This window comes from Salmo salar, chromosome 16, assembly GCF_965601325.2.
Source record: "Salmo salar chromosome 16, fSalSal1, whole genome shotgun sequence".
NCBI classification, from domain to species: domain Eukaryota; kingdom Metazoa; phylum Chordata; class Actinopteri; order Salmoniformes; family Salmonidae; genus Salmo; species Salmo salar.
Window position 1 is genome coordinate 55,782,027 of NC_138306.1, and position 17,388 is coordinate 55,799,414.

Here is a 17,388-nt window from a genome sequence, read left to right on the forward strand (position 1 = left end):
TGAGGTTCTCTCTGACACCCTATAATAACATATAGAGTTACAACCCATTGAGGTTCTCTCTGACACCCTATAACAACATATAGAGTTACAACCCATTGAGGTTCTCTCTGACACCCTATAATAACAGATAGAGTTACAACCCATTGAGGTTCTCTCTGACACCCTATAATAACATATAGAGTTACAACTCATTGAGGTTCTCTCTGACAACCTATAGCAACATATAGAGTTACAACCCATTGAGGTTCTCTCTGACACCCTATAATAACATATAGAGTTACAACTCATTGAGGTTCTCTCTGACAACCTATAGCAACAGATAGAGTTACAACCCATTGAGGTTCTCTCTGACACCCTAAAATAATATATAGAGTTACAACCCATTGAGGTTCTCTCTGACACCCTATAATAACAGATAGAGTTAGGGCCCATTGAGGTTCTCTCTGACACCCTATAACAACATATAGAGTTACAACCCATTGAGGTTCTCTCTGACACCCTATAATAACAGATAGAGTTACAACCTATTGAGGTTCTCTCTGACACCCTATAACAACAGATAGAGTTACAACCCATTGAGGTTCTCTCTGACACCCTATAACAACAGATAGAGTTACAACCCATTGAGGTTCTCTCTGACACCCTATAATAACATATAGAGTTACAACCCATTGAGGTTCTCTCTGACACCCTATAACAACAGATAGAGTTACAACCCATTGAGGTTCTCTCTGACACCCTATAGCAACAGATAGAGTTAGGGCCCATTGAGGTTCTCTCTGACACCCTATAATAACATATAGAGTTACAACCCATTGAGGTTCTCTCTGACACCCTATAACAACAGATAGAGTTACAACCCATTGATGTTCTCTCTGACACCCTATAAAAACATATAGAGTTACAACCCATTGAGGTTCCCTCTGACACCCTATAACAACAGATAGAGTTAGGGCCCATTGATGTTGCCGAGGGCGACGGGGACAGATTGAAAGAGAACACCATGTCAAACCTGTCATGTAAGTGGCGTTGTTTGAACTCGTCATTTGGCGTTGGCAGGAAACAATGTCACAGAGCGAGGCGGAGGGTGGCGACGAGTCTCGACTCGTCACTGGACCGCAGTCTCCTCTTTCCTCTTGCATAGAGAAAGTGAGTCGTCTGACTGTCAGCTCTTATCAACAAGTGGACACAACAAAGACCAAGGGGCAGTAAATATCCCTGTCTCCCAGCTGATGATGTGAAGAAAAGCAGAGGGAAGGTAGAGAAGGACTTAATAAAGACATGATAGTAGAACAGGACTCAGATGGGAGGGGAGGGGGGGTGAAGAAGAGCAGAGAGAAGGTAGAGAAGGACTTAATAAAGACATGATAGTAGAACAGGACTCAGATGGGAGGGGAGGGTGGGTGAAGAAGAGCAGAGAGAAGGTAGAGAAGGACTTAATAAAGACATGATAGTAGAACATGACTCAGATGGGAGGGGAGGGGGGGTGAAGAAGAGCAGAGAGAAGGTAGAGAAGGACTTAATAAAGACATGATAGTAGAACATGACTCAGATGGGAGGGGAGGGGGGGTGAAGAAGAGCAGAGAGAAGGTGAGAATCAGGGTGGGAATCAGCGGTAGTACAGTAAATACCCCTGTCTCTCAGCTAATGATGTCAGTGGTAGTACAGTGAAAGAGTGACAGGAAGATGAAAATATAGAAAGTAAACAGAAGAGAGAAGGTGATGGTTTGTTTAATAAAAGTCCAACTGTTTGGATGAGGACGGTTAACCTTTCATTCTTCCTTTATGACACACCACAGACCCAGCTACAAAATCAGGACCCAAACGGCTGCCTGTGGATAAACCCATCTCCATCCTACCTCCCTCTATCCCTCTCCCTCCCACCGTCTCTTCCTCTCGCTCTGTCTCTCTCTCCCTGAAATCGTCAGAGATCCTGTCTTGAAAATTGTGGCACAATGTTGCCATTGATCGGTGCTCGGTTGCTTGTCAGATTCATTAAAAACCCTGGCGGATTCCTTCCAGCCTGCATTACAGCCCAGACTTTTCATCTGGTAACAGGGTGGTGAGCGACAGAGAGAGAGAGAGAAAAAGAGAGAGAGAGAGCGAGAGAGAAAGAAAGAAAGCGAGAGATAGAGAGAGAGAGAAAGAAAGAAAGATGGGTCTTTGTTCCAGGTTAGAACAGGAGATGCAGAGGATAGATGTGGCAGAGGTCCAAAAGATTACAATCTCCCCTGTCTGATGCTCACACCTTCACCAAGCTCACCCACCCTTCTCCCATTAACCCCACCTTCCTCCTTCTCCCATTACCCCCTCCTTCCTCACCCCCCCTTCCCGACTCATTTTAACCACAGCTCCCCCCAATCTCACCTGGGTCACTCTGTCCTGCATTGTCAGTTCTTTCAACACCTTTTGAAATGAATCGGCTGTCCAATACTGAACCAAATGGCTTTTGAAAGCTAGATTCCTCTGTTTCTCTCTATGCCTCCCTGATGCTCTCTCTCTCTCTCTCTCTCTCTATCTCTCTCCGTTCAGGTTCAGGGGGCTTTAATAACTGATAAGTCTTTGACTGCGGCTCAGCGGAGAACCGGAGCGCAGAGCTGAACCCTGCTATCACACATCTCTCACCCGGCATGGGTGGCTTTTGCAGTGCAGGGGATTGTGGATAATCGCTGTAGAAAAGGGTCGCCCCTGGGTGAAAACTCTCACTGCCTGGCTGAGATATGTCACCTTGCAGATGTAACTATCGGCTGAGTCCCATGCCTGTGGGTTATCAGGCTTTGATACAGCACATCTGTGAGCTGGTGTTGTGGTGTGGTCCACAGAAGGTGAAGGGAAGGTCAGTCACCATATGGCTTCATTTTAACTACATGTGTGTGTGTGGGTGCGTGACTACTTGCACGTGTGTGTGTGTGTGTGTGTGTGTGTGTGTGTGTGTGTGTGTGTGTGTGGTGTGTGTGTGTGTGTGTGTGTGTGTGTGTGTGTGTGTGTATGCGTGTGTGTGTGTGTGTGTGTGTGTGTGTGTGTGTGTGTGTGTGTGTGTGTGTGTGTGTGTGTGTGTGTGTGTGTGTGTGTGTGTGTATGCGTGTGTGTGTATGGTGTAGAGGTTTCCTGGGTGTGAGAGGGGCTGTTACTAGCCTGACTGGGAACAGAGGGACGGGGTCGACACATTGTGTTCAGTCCTTTTATCTTCTAGTCTTAACAGGGCCCTGCATGTTCCTTTACAACATTGACTGATATTAATAGTAGATGGTCATCAAACCACTATCAGAAATGTTATTCTCTCAAACCCCCTTATGCCATGACTGAACACATGACCAGGAATATTTATATGTTGAATTCCCTGCGTTATTACAGCATGCTCTAGATAAACAACCCACAGAGGAAACATTAATAGGTCGATGTTGGGCACGAAAAAAACGATCCAACTCTGCCCCTTTCTGAGTTATCTATCAGCAATGGGGTGTGCCTTTGGTGGTTCATCTGTGTGTCATTCTGGTCATGTTCGCCACGACCAACGTAGCATAATTCTTTAGCTAAGCTAGCCAGTAAGTCTTTCTGGTCATGTTCGCCACGACCAACGTAGCATAATTCTTTAGCTAAGCTAGCCAGTAAGTCTTTCTGGTCATGTTCGCCACGACCAACGTAGCATAATTCTTTAGCTAAGCTAGCCAGTAAGTCTTTCTGGTCATGTTCGCTATGACTAACGTAGCATAATTCTTTAGCTAAGCTAGCCAGTAAGTCTTTCTGGTCATGTTCGCCACGACCAACGTAGCATAATTCTTTAGCTAAGCTAGCCAGTAAGTCTTTCTGGTCATGTTCGCTATGACTAACGTAGCATAGTAGTTTAGCTAAGCTAGCCAGTAAGTCTTTCTGGTCATGTTCGCTATGACCAACGTAGCATAATTCTTTAGCTAAGCTAGCCAGTAAGTCTTTCTGGTCATGTTCGCCACGACCAACGTAGCATAATTCTTTAGCTAAGCTAGCCAGTAAGTCTTTCTGGTCATGTTCGCTATGACTAACGTAGCATAGTAGTTTAGCTAAGCTAGCCAGTAAGTCTGTCTGGTCATGTTCGCTATGACCAACGTAGCATAGTAGTTTAGCTAAGCTAGCCAGTAAGTCCTGCAGTATGTGTTGACGTCATCTCAGAGGATTCGTTTTTGGAGAGAAGCTGTACAGATCGGAGAAATGGCATATCTGTTGCCAGATATCTTATTCATTCAATATATATACATATATATATATATTTTTTTTTTTAAGGATTAAATGACCTGGTATGATTGGTGTATTGATAAGTTATTCCGTTTAAATGTGTTATTTTAGAATTTTTTTTCCCCAAAGTCGACCTTTGACATATAAATAAATCACAGTGACAAGACATTTTCAAGGCCTGTGAGGAGATGGCTGGGAGTCCGTTAGATCAGGGTTTCCCAAACTCGGTCCTGGGGTCGCTCATGGGGCCACGTTTTGTTTTTTATCCCGAGCACTATACAGCTGATTCAAATAATTAAAGCTTGATGATGAGTTGGTTTTTTGAATCAGCTGTGTAGTGCTAGGGGGCAAAAAACTAAAAGTGTACCCAGGGGGGGGCCCCAGGACCGAGTTTGGGAAACCCTGCCTTAGATTAATGTATTATATCTATTTGACTGGGTAAGCATCTCATTCCATTGTGATAGAGAGTGGTCTCTCAATTACTCAATGGACGACAGCACTCTGTGTACCACCACAGAAAATACACTATTTCCATACACACACACACACACACACACACACACACACTTAGAGACGAACACACACACGCACACATTTAGAGATGAACACACATACAGAGACAAAGACAAACATGTATTCATAGTCAGAGACAAAGACGCCCCCACACACACACACACACACACACACACACACACACACACACACACACACACACACACACACACACACACACACAGACACACACACACACACACACACACACACACAGACACACACACAAACACAAAGTTTGCCTCAAATCAACAATGTACGATAGTCGACAATGGTGAGAGCTATAATCAAGTGACCTTTTAGATTGTTCCTTTCCATAATCCTAACAGTTCCCACTGCGACCTCCTGAAGGTTCTGTCTGTGGAAAGCATTCCTCTAACCTTTGCTTAACGTTAAAATAGAAACGTTCAATACCCTATACTTTACTCAAAGGTGTGAATGAACGTAACATGTTGTGGGTGGGTGGGGGGGGGGGGGGACACACAATCAAAACGATGCAGACCGGTAAGGAAACACTTTGTCTTTTAGTGCATCCTGTGCAATAAAACACCAAATGTCTTGGTGTTGAGTTGAGGCAGACTTTAGGACCCAGCCGATCTGACACCTCTCCATTTGGGGACACAGGGGGACTGAGGGAGCATTGAAGTGGGATTTCAAACTGTCGTAAATTCTGTGCAAATCTGCACCGCGTTAAACTCAGAAGCCTTGCTTAAAAGGTGCTCCGCTCCACATAGGATCTTTCTAGAATTTTTGCATTGTAATTTCAGAAAATGTCCGTAGTATATCTGCAGTAATAGTAGAAATCGATTCCCTACCACTATTCAGTGCTTGTTTTCTAACATAAATTGAAATTGAGTGAACAGCGTAGAATTTTTAGCAACCAGGAAATGACAGCGTCATTTTCATTAGATAACACAGTCACAAAGGCAGAACAGCTTTCCCAGTTTGACAACAGATGCAGCTCCGACGGGAGAAGTCAACAGGCCAATATCACAGCCAATCACAACACTGATGGGTAAGTAATACTGTCAAACACTATCATTCCACTATTACTGCAGATACATGATATATTTTTTTGTAAATTAAAATGCCCAAGTTCTAAAAAAAGAAATGTTTAAATCCTCTGTGTAGTACTTTTACGTCGTTGAGACTAAGTTCCATCAATATGGTTAATTCTGCACTCGTTCATTGGAAAACAAAAAGGGCAGAACGATATGTTTAGTAGGGAGAACCTTCCCTTGGGCAGGGTGTGTTGTTTGAAGTCTGTATTGCAAGCAGGTGGTGCTAGGTGTTTTAACTCTAGGAGAAGAAGTGAGCAGATGGGAGTTTTAGTGGCCGTTGAATCCCACTCTATGCAGACACACACAGGCACACACACACACACACACACACACACACACACACACACACACACACACACACACACACACACACACACACACACACACACACACACACACACACACACACACACACACACACACAGGCACACTGAACACACACACACACACAGGCACACTGAACACACACACCATTTGCACATACACACTATTCACACAAACTCACACATTATAGTCCCTTTAATCAAAATGGACGTTCACACCTCTCACACTAGCTACGACTTCAGCTGGTGCCTCAAACCCCCACAAACCTTTTCTCTCTTTATGGCAGTAACTTAGAAAAGTAACAAAAGGTGTTGCCAGTCTAAAAAGTATTTAAACAACTTTTTAAATGACTAAGTGCCTGTAGATAAAACCTACATTCAACCTTCATCATCTACTCCAACAGGTTTCAAATTTCTCAGAGGATTTTTTTTTTTCTTTTTTCTCAGACATTTTTAACAAGACTTTGCGAAAGCTGAAACCAGGTGATGGCCTTTTTTTCTCTCTCTCTCTCTCTCTCTTCGGGCACTCCGTTTTGGAACGGCCTACGCTCCCCACAGATGTGACTATGTTTTAAAACACAGTCAAGCAACTCTCGGTAGTGTAATGGTTGTGGAATGCCCATAAAGTGTATTTGTCATCTCCCCCTGAGCACACCAGGACTACATGTTAACAGAACACCAGGACTACATGTGAACAGAACACCAGGACTACATGTGAACAGAACACCAGGACTACATGTTAACAGAACACCAGGACTACATGTTAACAGAACACCAGGACTACATGTTAACAGAACACCAGGACTACATGTTAACAGAACACCAGGACTACATGTGAACAGAACACCAGGACTACATGTGAACAGAACACCAGGACTACATGTGAACAGAACACCAGGACTACATGTGAACAGAACACCAGGACTACATGTTAACAGAACACCAGGACTACATGTTAACAGAACACCAGGACTACATGTTAACAGAACACCAGGACTACATGTTAACAGAACACCAGGACTACATGTTAACAGAACACCAGGACTACATGTGAACAGAACACCAGGACTACATGTGAACAGAACACCAGGACTACATGTGAACAGAACACCAGGACTACATGTGAACAGAACACCAGGACTACATGTTAACAGAACACCAGGACTACATGTGAACAGAACACCAGGACTACATGTTAACAGAACACCAGGACTACATGTTAACAGAACACCAGGACTACATGTTAACAGAACACCAGGACTACATGTTAACAGAACACCAGGACTACATGTTAACAGAACACCAGGACTACATGTTAACAGCACTTTTTTATGTTTTATTTATATTTATTTCACCTTTATTTAACCAGGTAGGCAAGTTGAGAACAAGTTCTCATTTACAATTGCGACCTGGCAAAGAATAAAGCAAAGCAGTTTGACACATACAACAACACAGAGTTACACATGGAGTAAAAACAAACATACAGTCATATAATACAGTACAAAAATAAGTCTATATACAATGTGTGCAAATGAGGTAAGATAAGGGAGGTAAAGGCAATAAATAGGTCATGGTGGTGACACCAGGCCTACATGTGCCCAGAAACGCTAGCTGGATGTGAGTGATAGTCAAGCACACTTCAGCGCTGTTAGCTTGTCTGTTTGTGTCATTGCATGAGTGTTTACGTGTGTCATGAAGCGTGAGTGGCTGTGTTTCCCCGTACAGTAAACACACATCACCACTGGTTTTCTTTCTCGTCCTTATTCCATTTTTATTCTGCCAATCTGAACTCAGAGCACGGCCCTAAAGGGTTTGATTGTGTTTAGTCGGCCATTGTTACCGATAAACAAGACTTGGTTTGGTTAAGAGGCAGCGACCGCCTGGTTTGAGAGAAAGTTCAAAGGGCATGGGTCCTCCATAGTGGGTGGAAGAAAACACACTTGGTCCTAATAGGGCCACGTTCAGAAGGCAAATGTTGTGGAACAACATAGATAGAAATGTCACAGATACAGCAGACAGGATTCCTTATTCTACATGTCAGATAGGCACTAATAGACATAATATATTTCTATCTAAACATTTCACAACGTTGTTCCCTGCTGAACACGCATCGTGAGCTCTGACACATGGTCATTTCAGATGCGCTTTATGGGCGTCCATGTGGAAGGAGCCTATAAAATGTTTACTTTGATGGCAGTTAATAAAGGTGAAATGTGCAAAATTTGCATTTCCTGGTAGCTAAAATTCTAATGCTGTTTGAAGCTGGTGTACAAAACCAAAGGTAACGGGAAGAATAGAAATAGCACACATAGAACAGATCTACCGCTTCTTAGACTGGCTTTCAATGAGAGTGACAGATCTATAACACATTTCTATGTGAAGTTGGTCGGGTTGCCCCAAAAAGTTAGAAATTAAAGCTTTAATATTATGTCAAGCATTTCATCAGAATTTTGAAACACATTCATATGGTTCCAGTTAGATGGAAACATAATAAATATAATACATAAATAAAACATTTATAAATAAATAATGACAGCGGACTAAGGGACAAGTGGTAAAACACCACACACATTTTTGGTTGAATTTTTTTTATCATCAAATTTTAAAAACCCAGAGAAGGAACATTCTGACTTTGACAGTGACTAAGAGGAGAGGTGATACTACCCTAATGCCGTCATGCAACTTTGTTTGGGTGGCTTGAGCCGTCTCTGTCGGCCACGGCGGTTGGCACGGCGATATAAAACACAGCTCTGTCGCCGTGCCACCGCCACCCATCTCGCTATCCCCAGACGGAGTTCAAGTCCCAAAGTCTCGCTTTCTTTCTTTAAAATCCCTCTCTTTTCTGTCTCCCTCATCTCCGTCGTTCCGCTAGACTGGCTGTAGACAGCACCAGTGGGGGTTTGGCAGTGTGCAGGCCCAGACATATTTGCTCCTCTCGGGAGAGGGAGAGGGTGTCAAAGACCTGCTTCGACAAGACCCTCCATCAGCTGCCAGGAGGACACACACACAGAGAGAGAGAGAGAGAGAGAGAGAGAGAGAGAGAGAGAGAGAGAGAGAGAGAGAGAGAGAGAGAGAGAGAGAGAGAACGAGGGAGAGAGAGAACGAGAGAGAGAGAGAACGAGAGAGAGAGAACGAGAGAGAGAGAGAGAGAGAGAGAGAGAGAGAGAGAGAGAGCGAGAGAACGAGAGAGCGAGAGAGAAAGTGAGCGAGAGAGTGAGTGAGCGAGAGAGAGAGTGAGCGAGAGAGAGAGTGAGCGAGAGAGAGAGTGAGCAAGAGAGAAGAGAGCGAGAGAGAGGGAGAGAGCGAGAGAGCGAGAAAACGAGCGAGAGAGAGAAAGTGAGCGAGAGAGAGAGAGCGAGAGAGAGAAAGTGAGCGAGAGAGAGAAAGTGAGCGAGAGAGAAAGTGAGCGAGAGAGAAAGTGAGCGAGAGAGCGAGCGAGCGAGCGAGCGAGAGAGAGAGAGAGAGAGAGAGAGAGAGAGAGAGAGAGAGAGAGATAGATAGATAGATAGATAGATAGATAGATAGATAGATAGATAGATAGATAGATAGATAGATAGATAGATAGATAGATAGATAGATAGATAGATAGATAGATAGATAGATAGATAGATAGATAGATAGATAGATAGATAGATAGATAGATAGACAAAAGGTCTACTTCCTACATACTCATCCATCAATTAGCCAGCCATTCACTTCACAGCACAAGCAATCCATCCAGAATATTCTATCCTGATAACATCCAGAATGTTGTCTATTCAGCAACCCACTGTCCATAATATCCATCTGAAAAGGTGACCTATTATTTATTCTATGACATAGAAGTTCCTGGTGTAAAGCTTTGGTCCCTAGAGATATGAACAAATGATATAGAAGTTATTGGTGTAATGCTTTGGTCCCTAGATATATGAATAAATGACATAGAAGTTCCTGGTGTAAAGCTTTGGCCCCTATGAACAAATGACTGTGTGCTACAAGAGACACAACGTCAACATTCACGTGACGGCTCCTGAGTCCTATATCATCTATCAGCCTGTCAGCTCTCTCTGCACAGCCACAGGCCCCCACCACCCCCCCCCCCCCATCTGAGCTCAGCCTGTCAGCTCTCTCTCTCTCTCTCTCTCTCTCTCTCTCTGCACAACCACAGCCCCCCCACCCCCCATCTGAGCTCAGCCTGTCAGCTCTCTCTCTCTCTGCACAGCCACAGCCCCCCCCCCCCCCCCCATCTGAGCTCAGCCTGTCAGCTCTCTCTCTCTCTGCACAACCACAGCCCCCCCCCACCCCCCATCTGAGCTCAGCCTGTCAGCTCTCTCTCTCTCTCTCTGCACAGCCACAGGCCCCCACCAACCCCCCCCCCCCCCCCCCCATCTGAGCTCAGCCTGTCAGCTCTCTCTCTCTCTGCACAACCACAGCCCCCCACCAACCCCCCCCCCCCATCTGAGCTCAGCCTGTCAGCTCTCTCTCTCGCTGCACAACCACAGCCCCCCACCAACCCCCCCCCCCCACTCTAAGCTCTCTCTCTCTCTCTCTCTCTCTCTCTGCACAGCCACAGGCCCCCACCAACCCCCCCCCCCCCCCCCCCCATCTGAGCTCAGCCTATCAGCTCCCTCTCTCTCTGCACAGCCACAGATAGATAATAAACTAGATAATAAACTAGATAATAAACGTTTATCAATTCATGAAAAAAACTACTTCATGAATAAACTAGGCTAATCGCAATTCATCATTCCAAATCATTCTAAAGGATAAGCCCTTCCCCAGTACTGTTGGAAATATTGGACTATAAATTGTGCCTTCCTGTATTATACTTATGCTAAAAAAAAATAATACTTTATTCTATTCTACTGCAATTTACTTTAATGTTTGTATTTTTATTTTTGATTATTTCGTATCTTTGTTGCATTGTCGAGAAGGAACCTTCAAGCACTTCGTTCGACGGTATCCCGTACACAGTCCCTACGACTAATAAAAACGTAAAACTGAAATGTATTCAAATGATTTTCCCCGATGTAATTCAATAAGTCAAAGATCATAATAATGTATAAGCTTGGCTCATCACTTGTCATGCTCAGTGTCTCACGGAGTGGCCTACGTGGCAGTCAGATAGGCCCACTCATCCCCTCTGTCCCCGCACACCATTTCATTCAAAAAGCCGATTAATACATTGGCTTTATGAATTGGTTAATTGCTGCACTTCAGTGTTTCAATAAAGACCTGCATTCTAATAGATTGTTAGGCCAGGGACTTCAACTGGTCCCAAGTGGCAGACATTTGGTTCAGCACAGACTATGGGAAGCCAGGTCCACTACAGACGATAGAAAGCCAATCTCACAGACTATGGGAAGCCAGGTCCACTACAGACGATAGAAAGCCAATCTCACAGGCTATGGGAAGCCAGGTCCACTACAGACGATAGAAAGCCAATCTCACAGACTATGGGAAGCCAGGTCCACTACAGACGATAGAAAGCCAATCTCACAGACTATGGGAAGCCAGGTCCACTACAGACGATAGAAAGCCAATCTCCTGTATTGATTCTCGGGTTAAAGGCCTACACAGCGCGGTTTTTTCTTGATCAATCAAGACACATAGATTGCAACACTGTCTGTAAAGGAGAGTTTAAATAAATGACTTTCAATAGTTCTACAAATCAATATGGATTTTCTTAGGCTATGGCCTACGACACTTTCTTAAATTATTAAAGCACAGTAAGAAATATTGATAAAAAATGTGATTGTGATATGACTACAAACATTAAGTATAATTAGAGTATAATAATACTTTATAATATTGATATTATGTAAGTATTATAATTCTTACAATTATTTTTATTAGGTCTAGAAACTGGACGAATTCAGTAAAAACAAATCCAAGCATGCAATTAAATCGTAATGCACTTTTTTTTTTGCCATGTAATTGTCATTTTGGTTTTAACAGTGTTTCGTTTAGTCCTGTGGAGTAAATCTTTAACAAATAAGAAAGACACTTTCCAAAACAATGGCCAGTGAACAGGAATCCATTCTGTCGTATTCAGCAGCGCACCAGCACCGTCTCTCTTCACCATAAAACTGAAAGTGCTGGTTACGGATTCTTGTGTAACCTTTTACAATGCAGGTCCACGCCTCTCTCCGCCCTTCAATGTCCCCCCTCTCGACCTAAAGAGGGTCTGGTTGTTACCATTGTTAATCTTAGGACTAATCAGTCTTTTTGTTGGTCCGTTTAATAATGGCCATTATTATCCTTAACGACGTTTGTTGATCATTTGCCTTTGAATGTATATGCAAAATGAATAGATAGCCTACTCCGAGGTGGTCGCTCTGCAAGTGGTCTGTCCGGTGGCACTCCGTACAGGGTCACTAAAAAGATAACAAAACTCCTAGTTCATTCAAAGAGAATAATAGGCCGATGGTATTCAAAAAAAAAAAGATGGGTATAGCTTTCCTTATTTAACCCAGAACAAGTGCACCAAACAAAATGGCCCCCACTGCTTTTCAATGGGTTAAGCAAAAATAATGGTGACGAAGAGCCTTTCAGTCAAGGTGAAGAGAGAGTTTTTACACCTGGCTGAGAGAGAAAAATTGAATTGAAATAGAATGTCATTGATTTGAATTGAAATTGAGAGAAAGAGCGAAAGATTCACCAACTGTAAAATAAGGAAAATGTTATTGCTATCCGGGATCCTTGGGACGTCCCTATCCAATCCTAACCCCTACCCTTACCTTAACCCTAACCCTAACCCCAGCCATAAGCACCCATTCCCCTGAAACTCCGTTCAACATGAAGGATGGGAACTATAAGTGAAATTAAATACGCGTCAAAAGTGGTGGTTCAAACGCGGTTCCAGATTGCCTGGTGATCGCCGTTGTTACGTGCGCTGTGCACTCCAGCTAACAGCAAAACAGATCTGCGCCAGCCTCTATAACATGAACATCATTTACAATGGGGAAAGATGAACTAATCCCCCTGTGCAGTGGAATGTTAACGGGACAATTTAGGTCTCCAACAGAGCTACGAGGAAAAACGATAGCCACATAGCTTCATCGAAACATCTCCGGTTGTTGGTCACTTTATCTATAGAGCCATGTACATCATATTACTTGTGACGATCTTACAGCCAACCATATTACATTTAAAAAAAATTGGTTAATAACACTAGAAAAGTATTTGTTTTGACAGCTGAATAGTCTATACTGAAAAAATGATTTGCATAGGCCTACATGGAAGGTGTACCCGATTCATCCATGGGCCTTCGTCTTTTGTTTCTGAATAAATAAACGTGAATCTTCTTCATCAATTACTTTGACGGTTGAGTTTGAAAACTGACTATAAAAGGAAAAACATGGTTCATTTTTTTTTTGCTAAGCAAAATGAATCTGAAATTACAATGTTACGCTATGAGTTGAAGACCTAGTTCGTGCGCCCCAAAATAGGCCACAGAACGGGCCTATGGGGGTATCAAATGGTTTAGTTAATCTGGGATATATGTTTCATTAATAATTGAACATATTTGATGTAATCGTGAACATGAATGCACAACCTACTAAAAAAACATGGCCTGCAAAAAAAACCTAAAGGGTATTTTCTTTTCAATGGTCTATAGAAAAACTATTTCCCCAAGACCCAACTCATACAGTGTACTTTTTTTAACATGTCCCTTGTTGTAGTGGCTGTAAACTGGGTAAATTATGGGCATTCTCTCGTTTATAGTTTCTGGTCAGACCAGACGCACCATGTGGTCATGTATTGTTCCCGGGGCGGCCGCTTGCCTCTCCCGAAATCACCATTAACTAGCACAAGTCTCAGAGAAGTATCAGGCGCATGTCATAAATCACCCGACCATATTAAAAGCTTAGTATAAGGCCTGAACCAGGTCAGCGAAGGGAAATTTATGGCATCACTTATGGTGGAAATAGATTGTTCTAACGAAATATATCAACTTAAGTCAAAAGTTGCACCCAGAATTTCGGTGCGGCTTTAGGCATACCCTGACGCACCACTCAAAATGAGTGCCTCCCAGAAGGCCTATCTTGAAATTAACCGTGTACCGTTGTTATAGCAGGCCTTATACATATATTTTATATCATTTCTTTATTATTTACCATTTAACTAGGTAAGTCAGTTAAGAACAACTTCTTATTTACAATGACGGCCTACCCCGGCCAAACCAGAACGACGCTGGGCCAATTGTGCGCCGGCCTATGGAACTCCCAATGTGATAAAGCATGGAATCGAACCAGGGTCTGTAGTGACGCCTACTAGCACTGAGATGGAGTGTCTTAGACCGCTGCGCCACACATATAGCCTAGGTGAATGTGTGTATTTCGTGCACATAATACCTCTTAAGCTACCACTTGTTTTTGACATGAGTTGGCCTATATAGTATACCTTATCAAGACTGAGGGCACACACAAAACAACAAAGCTTATTAGATAAACCCTAGCCTACATTATGTTTTACCCGTGCTATAGCCTACTTCACTTTACCACAACTATAGTCTACCAAAAGCCCCACTATGAAAACAACAGAACAACCGATTTTATTTTATTTTTTTAAAACACAGCATAGCCATATTATTTTATAATTACGCACAACTAATATATAACTAATATAATGTTATATTAGGATCGGAAGTCGGGTGATGAGTCGTTCGTTTATCAAATGACCACCAATAGTCATTCAACTGCATGCTATTCGGGTTTCTCTCACAAGTTCAAAGAGAAACGCTTATCTTATCAGCGTAAATTCAAAAGGAGTTGAAAATGTATTGAGTAGTCCTGAAAAGAGACAAGAAAGCTGTGGGAGAGCGCCATTTCCTGAAACAGTGGCACCCTGCCCTACTTTTCTAGTGGTAACAGTAACACAAGCCAACCCGGGTAGCCTTCCAAGTCGCCTTGCTAAAACGGCGATACAAGCTGTAGCATCATTCAAACCGATTTCAATTCAAGTTCCAATGCCAAATGTTGCCAGTAAATAAGTTATTCGATAGTATTGTTTTGACAATGAGCGGGCTGAACATAAGGATCACTTGATTAATTATTAATTTAATAAACCCGACCATTCTGTCAAGCAACGCATTTCTTAACACAACACTGGCGGCGTTGGAGAGAGTAAGGATCACTCTACACTTGCGTAGACCTTTCCCCATCCTACACAAATAATTCATAAAATAGCCCACTGTTAGATAATACAACACTTTTCCTTTCATATATTAGCGTAACACACTAGTTGTTGACAAAATCACTGTGAAATATAGGCTGTATTGCAATTGCATTCGTTGTATATGTATAGCTATTTTAGTGATTTTTTTTTTCCTGTCTTAAACCCACTAGGCACACACTGGTTGAATCGGCGTTGTTTTCCACGTCAAGTCAATGAAATTACTTTAAACTAATGTGGAATAGACGTTTAATTGACGTCTGTACCCAGTGGGTAGGCCTACATGAATGAAAAAAATACAACATTCACTAAAACAGCTATACATATTAAGGAACGCAATCACAATAGCACCTATTTTTCACAGTGATTTTGTAGACAACCAGTGTATTGTGCTAATTTACATGGTTAATACACTTTTCTTCATATTGATCCAGTAGTAAATAAAGCAAAAGGGTACACTTTGGTGTAGTGGTTTGACATTAAAAAAAACTGCTTAGAAAGTAGTTGATCCACTATTTTAGGCAATAAAGAACCCCTCCACAATACGAGAAGCTGACTCAGTAGCCTACGGTCTGGGGTATACCCGGGGAGCTGCATACCCGGGGAGCTGCAGCCTACAGAGATCCGACTCCCCGTTGACATACAGTAGTGTTGCGCTAATTTCCGTAAGGCGATAATGAAAAGCCAATCATCAAGAAGAATGAATGATCTTAATAAAGAGAAGAATACACAACTATCATTGAAAGGATAGAACTGGTGTGCATTACAAATGTGTATTGAAAATCGACAACGGCATGGTAATTGGGGGTTGTTTCGGGGTTGCCTGCATGCCGTTGCGCAAAGCCAGGGTGAGTTCGTGCAAATCAAAATGGTCTCTTATTTCCTGATAAAAAATAAAAATGTTCTCGATTTAAAGGCTAAAATAAAAACAACAGATATACAGCTTGATGAGGGATCAACCTGCGTAACTCGGCTTCGGCTACTACCGATGCGCACTGTAGCCCATTGACGGACCTCACGAGAGCTTCGGCGTAGTTAAAACCCAGGACAATCATGGTCTTAACCCCCCCCCCCCCCCAAAAAAAAAATATAGCAGTTTATAATAAACCCCCTTAAAATATGAATGTGTCTTACCTTCAACAGCTGAGGCCATGTGCAGCCAGAGGCTGCATAAAACCAGCAAGTAATCCATTGTCATAAAGCGGTCAGCTCGGACATAAAAATAACCCCAGGGGAGAGGGAGAGACGGGTGAATACAATCCGAGGTGTTCAGACACTCCGCGCACCCAGTCCAACCGCGTCAAGCACCCAAACCCAGAGTTACCTCCATAAAACCAACAAGGGAAACTGGAAAATGAGCAACGTATGAGAAGATTTGTGCCCTCTCCTTATTCAATGATTTCCAGTGGGTTTATACCAGAGAAACGAGATTCCGTTGTCGTCCAACCCGTAGACGCATTTGGCAAACGACCAAAGAGAAGTTGCCCTGTTCCCAACAACGGTTCGGTAAATATCCCCGTTAATATTTCATATTATCGACACGGAGGGAAATAACTGTCCGTTTCACACGGTCTGTCGGGAAAAAAAAATCCTAAATCTGTTCTGTAGTCAATACGTTTGATATCTTCACACTTCTTGTATCAAATAAGATAATGTAGCATAGTCCAACTATGCATTTTCACAATTACGTACATAACATGATCAAGTCTTATTCCCGATAAAAAATCCGCTTGGTTTATATATTGTAGTAAGTCCCTGAGCGAATTATCGGCGTGGTTGCAGAAAGTTAATGCTCCGCTCTGTGTGTGCATTGGAATGAAGAAACGGTGTGCAAGAACAAGGGAGAAGAGTGAAAGAGAGAGCGAGAGAGCGAGAGAGAGAGACGGGGGGCGTAGTAGGAGGGGTTATGGGTAAAGCGGCTCTCATACGGTCACACCCCCACAACTAGCTCTGAAAACCGCTGCTCCAGGGCCACTGCTTTTCTCTGGAATCCCACACTAGGCAGGGACACGGCGGTTTTAGCGGGGACAGAGCGCCCCCTGTGGGACACTCATATTTCAGTGGTCGAGTTAAAGCAAAACGACGGA

General features: G+C 43.1%; 1 protein-coding gene across 14 annotated transcripts in view; it reads right to left on the reverse strand.

Moving 5' to 3' along the window:
• Positions 1-17,152, reverse strand: part of ephb3b (eph receptor B3b) — a 120,175-nt gene extending 103,023 nt beyond the window's left edge. For 8 of the 14 annotated variants that reach the window (XM_045697429.2, XM_045697419.2, XM_045697416.2 and 5 more), the window contains exon 1: positions 16,436-17,151. In XM_045697429.2, coding sequence (XP_045553385.1) covers positions 16,436-16,499 — 64 coding nt within the window. In that variant the 5' untranslated portion in view covers positions 16,500-17,151. Of the gene's footprint in view, positions 1-16,435 lie in introns of all 14 variants that reach the window. The other 6 variants (XM_045697428.2, XM_045697424.2, XM_045697423.2 and 3 more) reach the window with 2 other exon arrangements.
• Between the last annotated feature and the right edge of the window lie 236 nt (positions 17,153-17,388).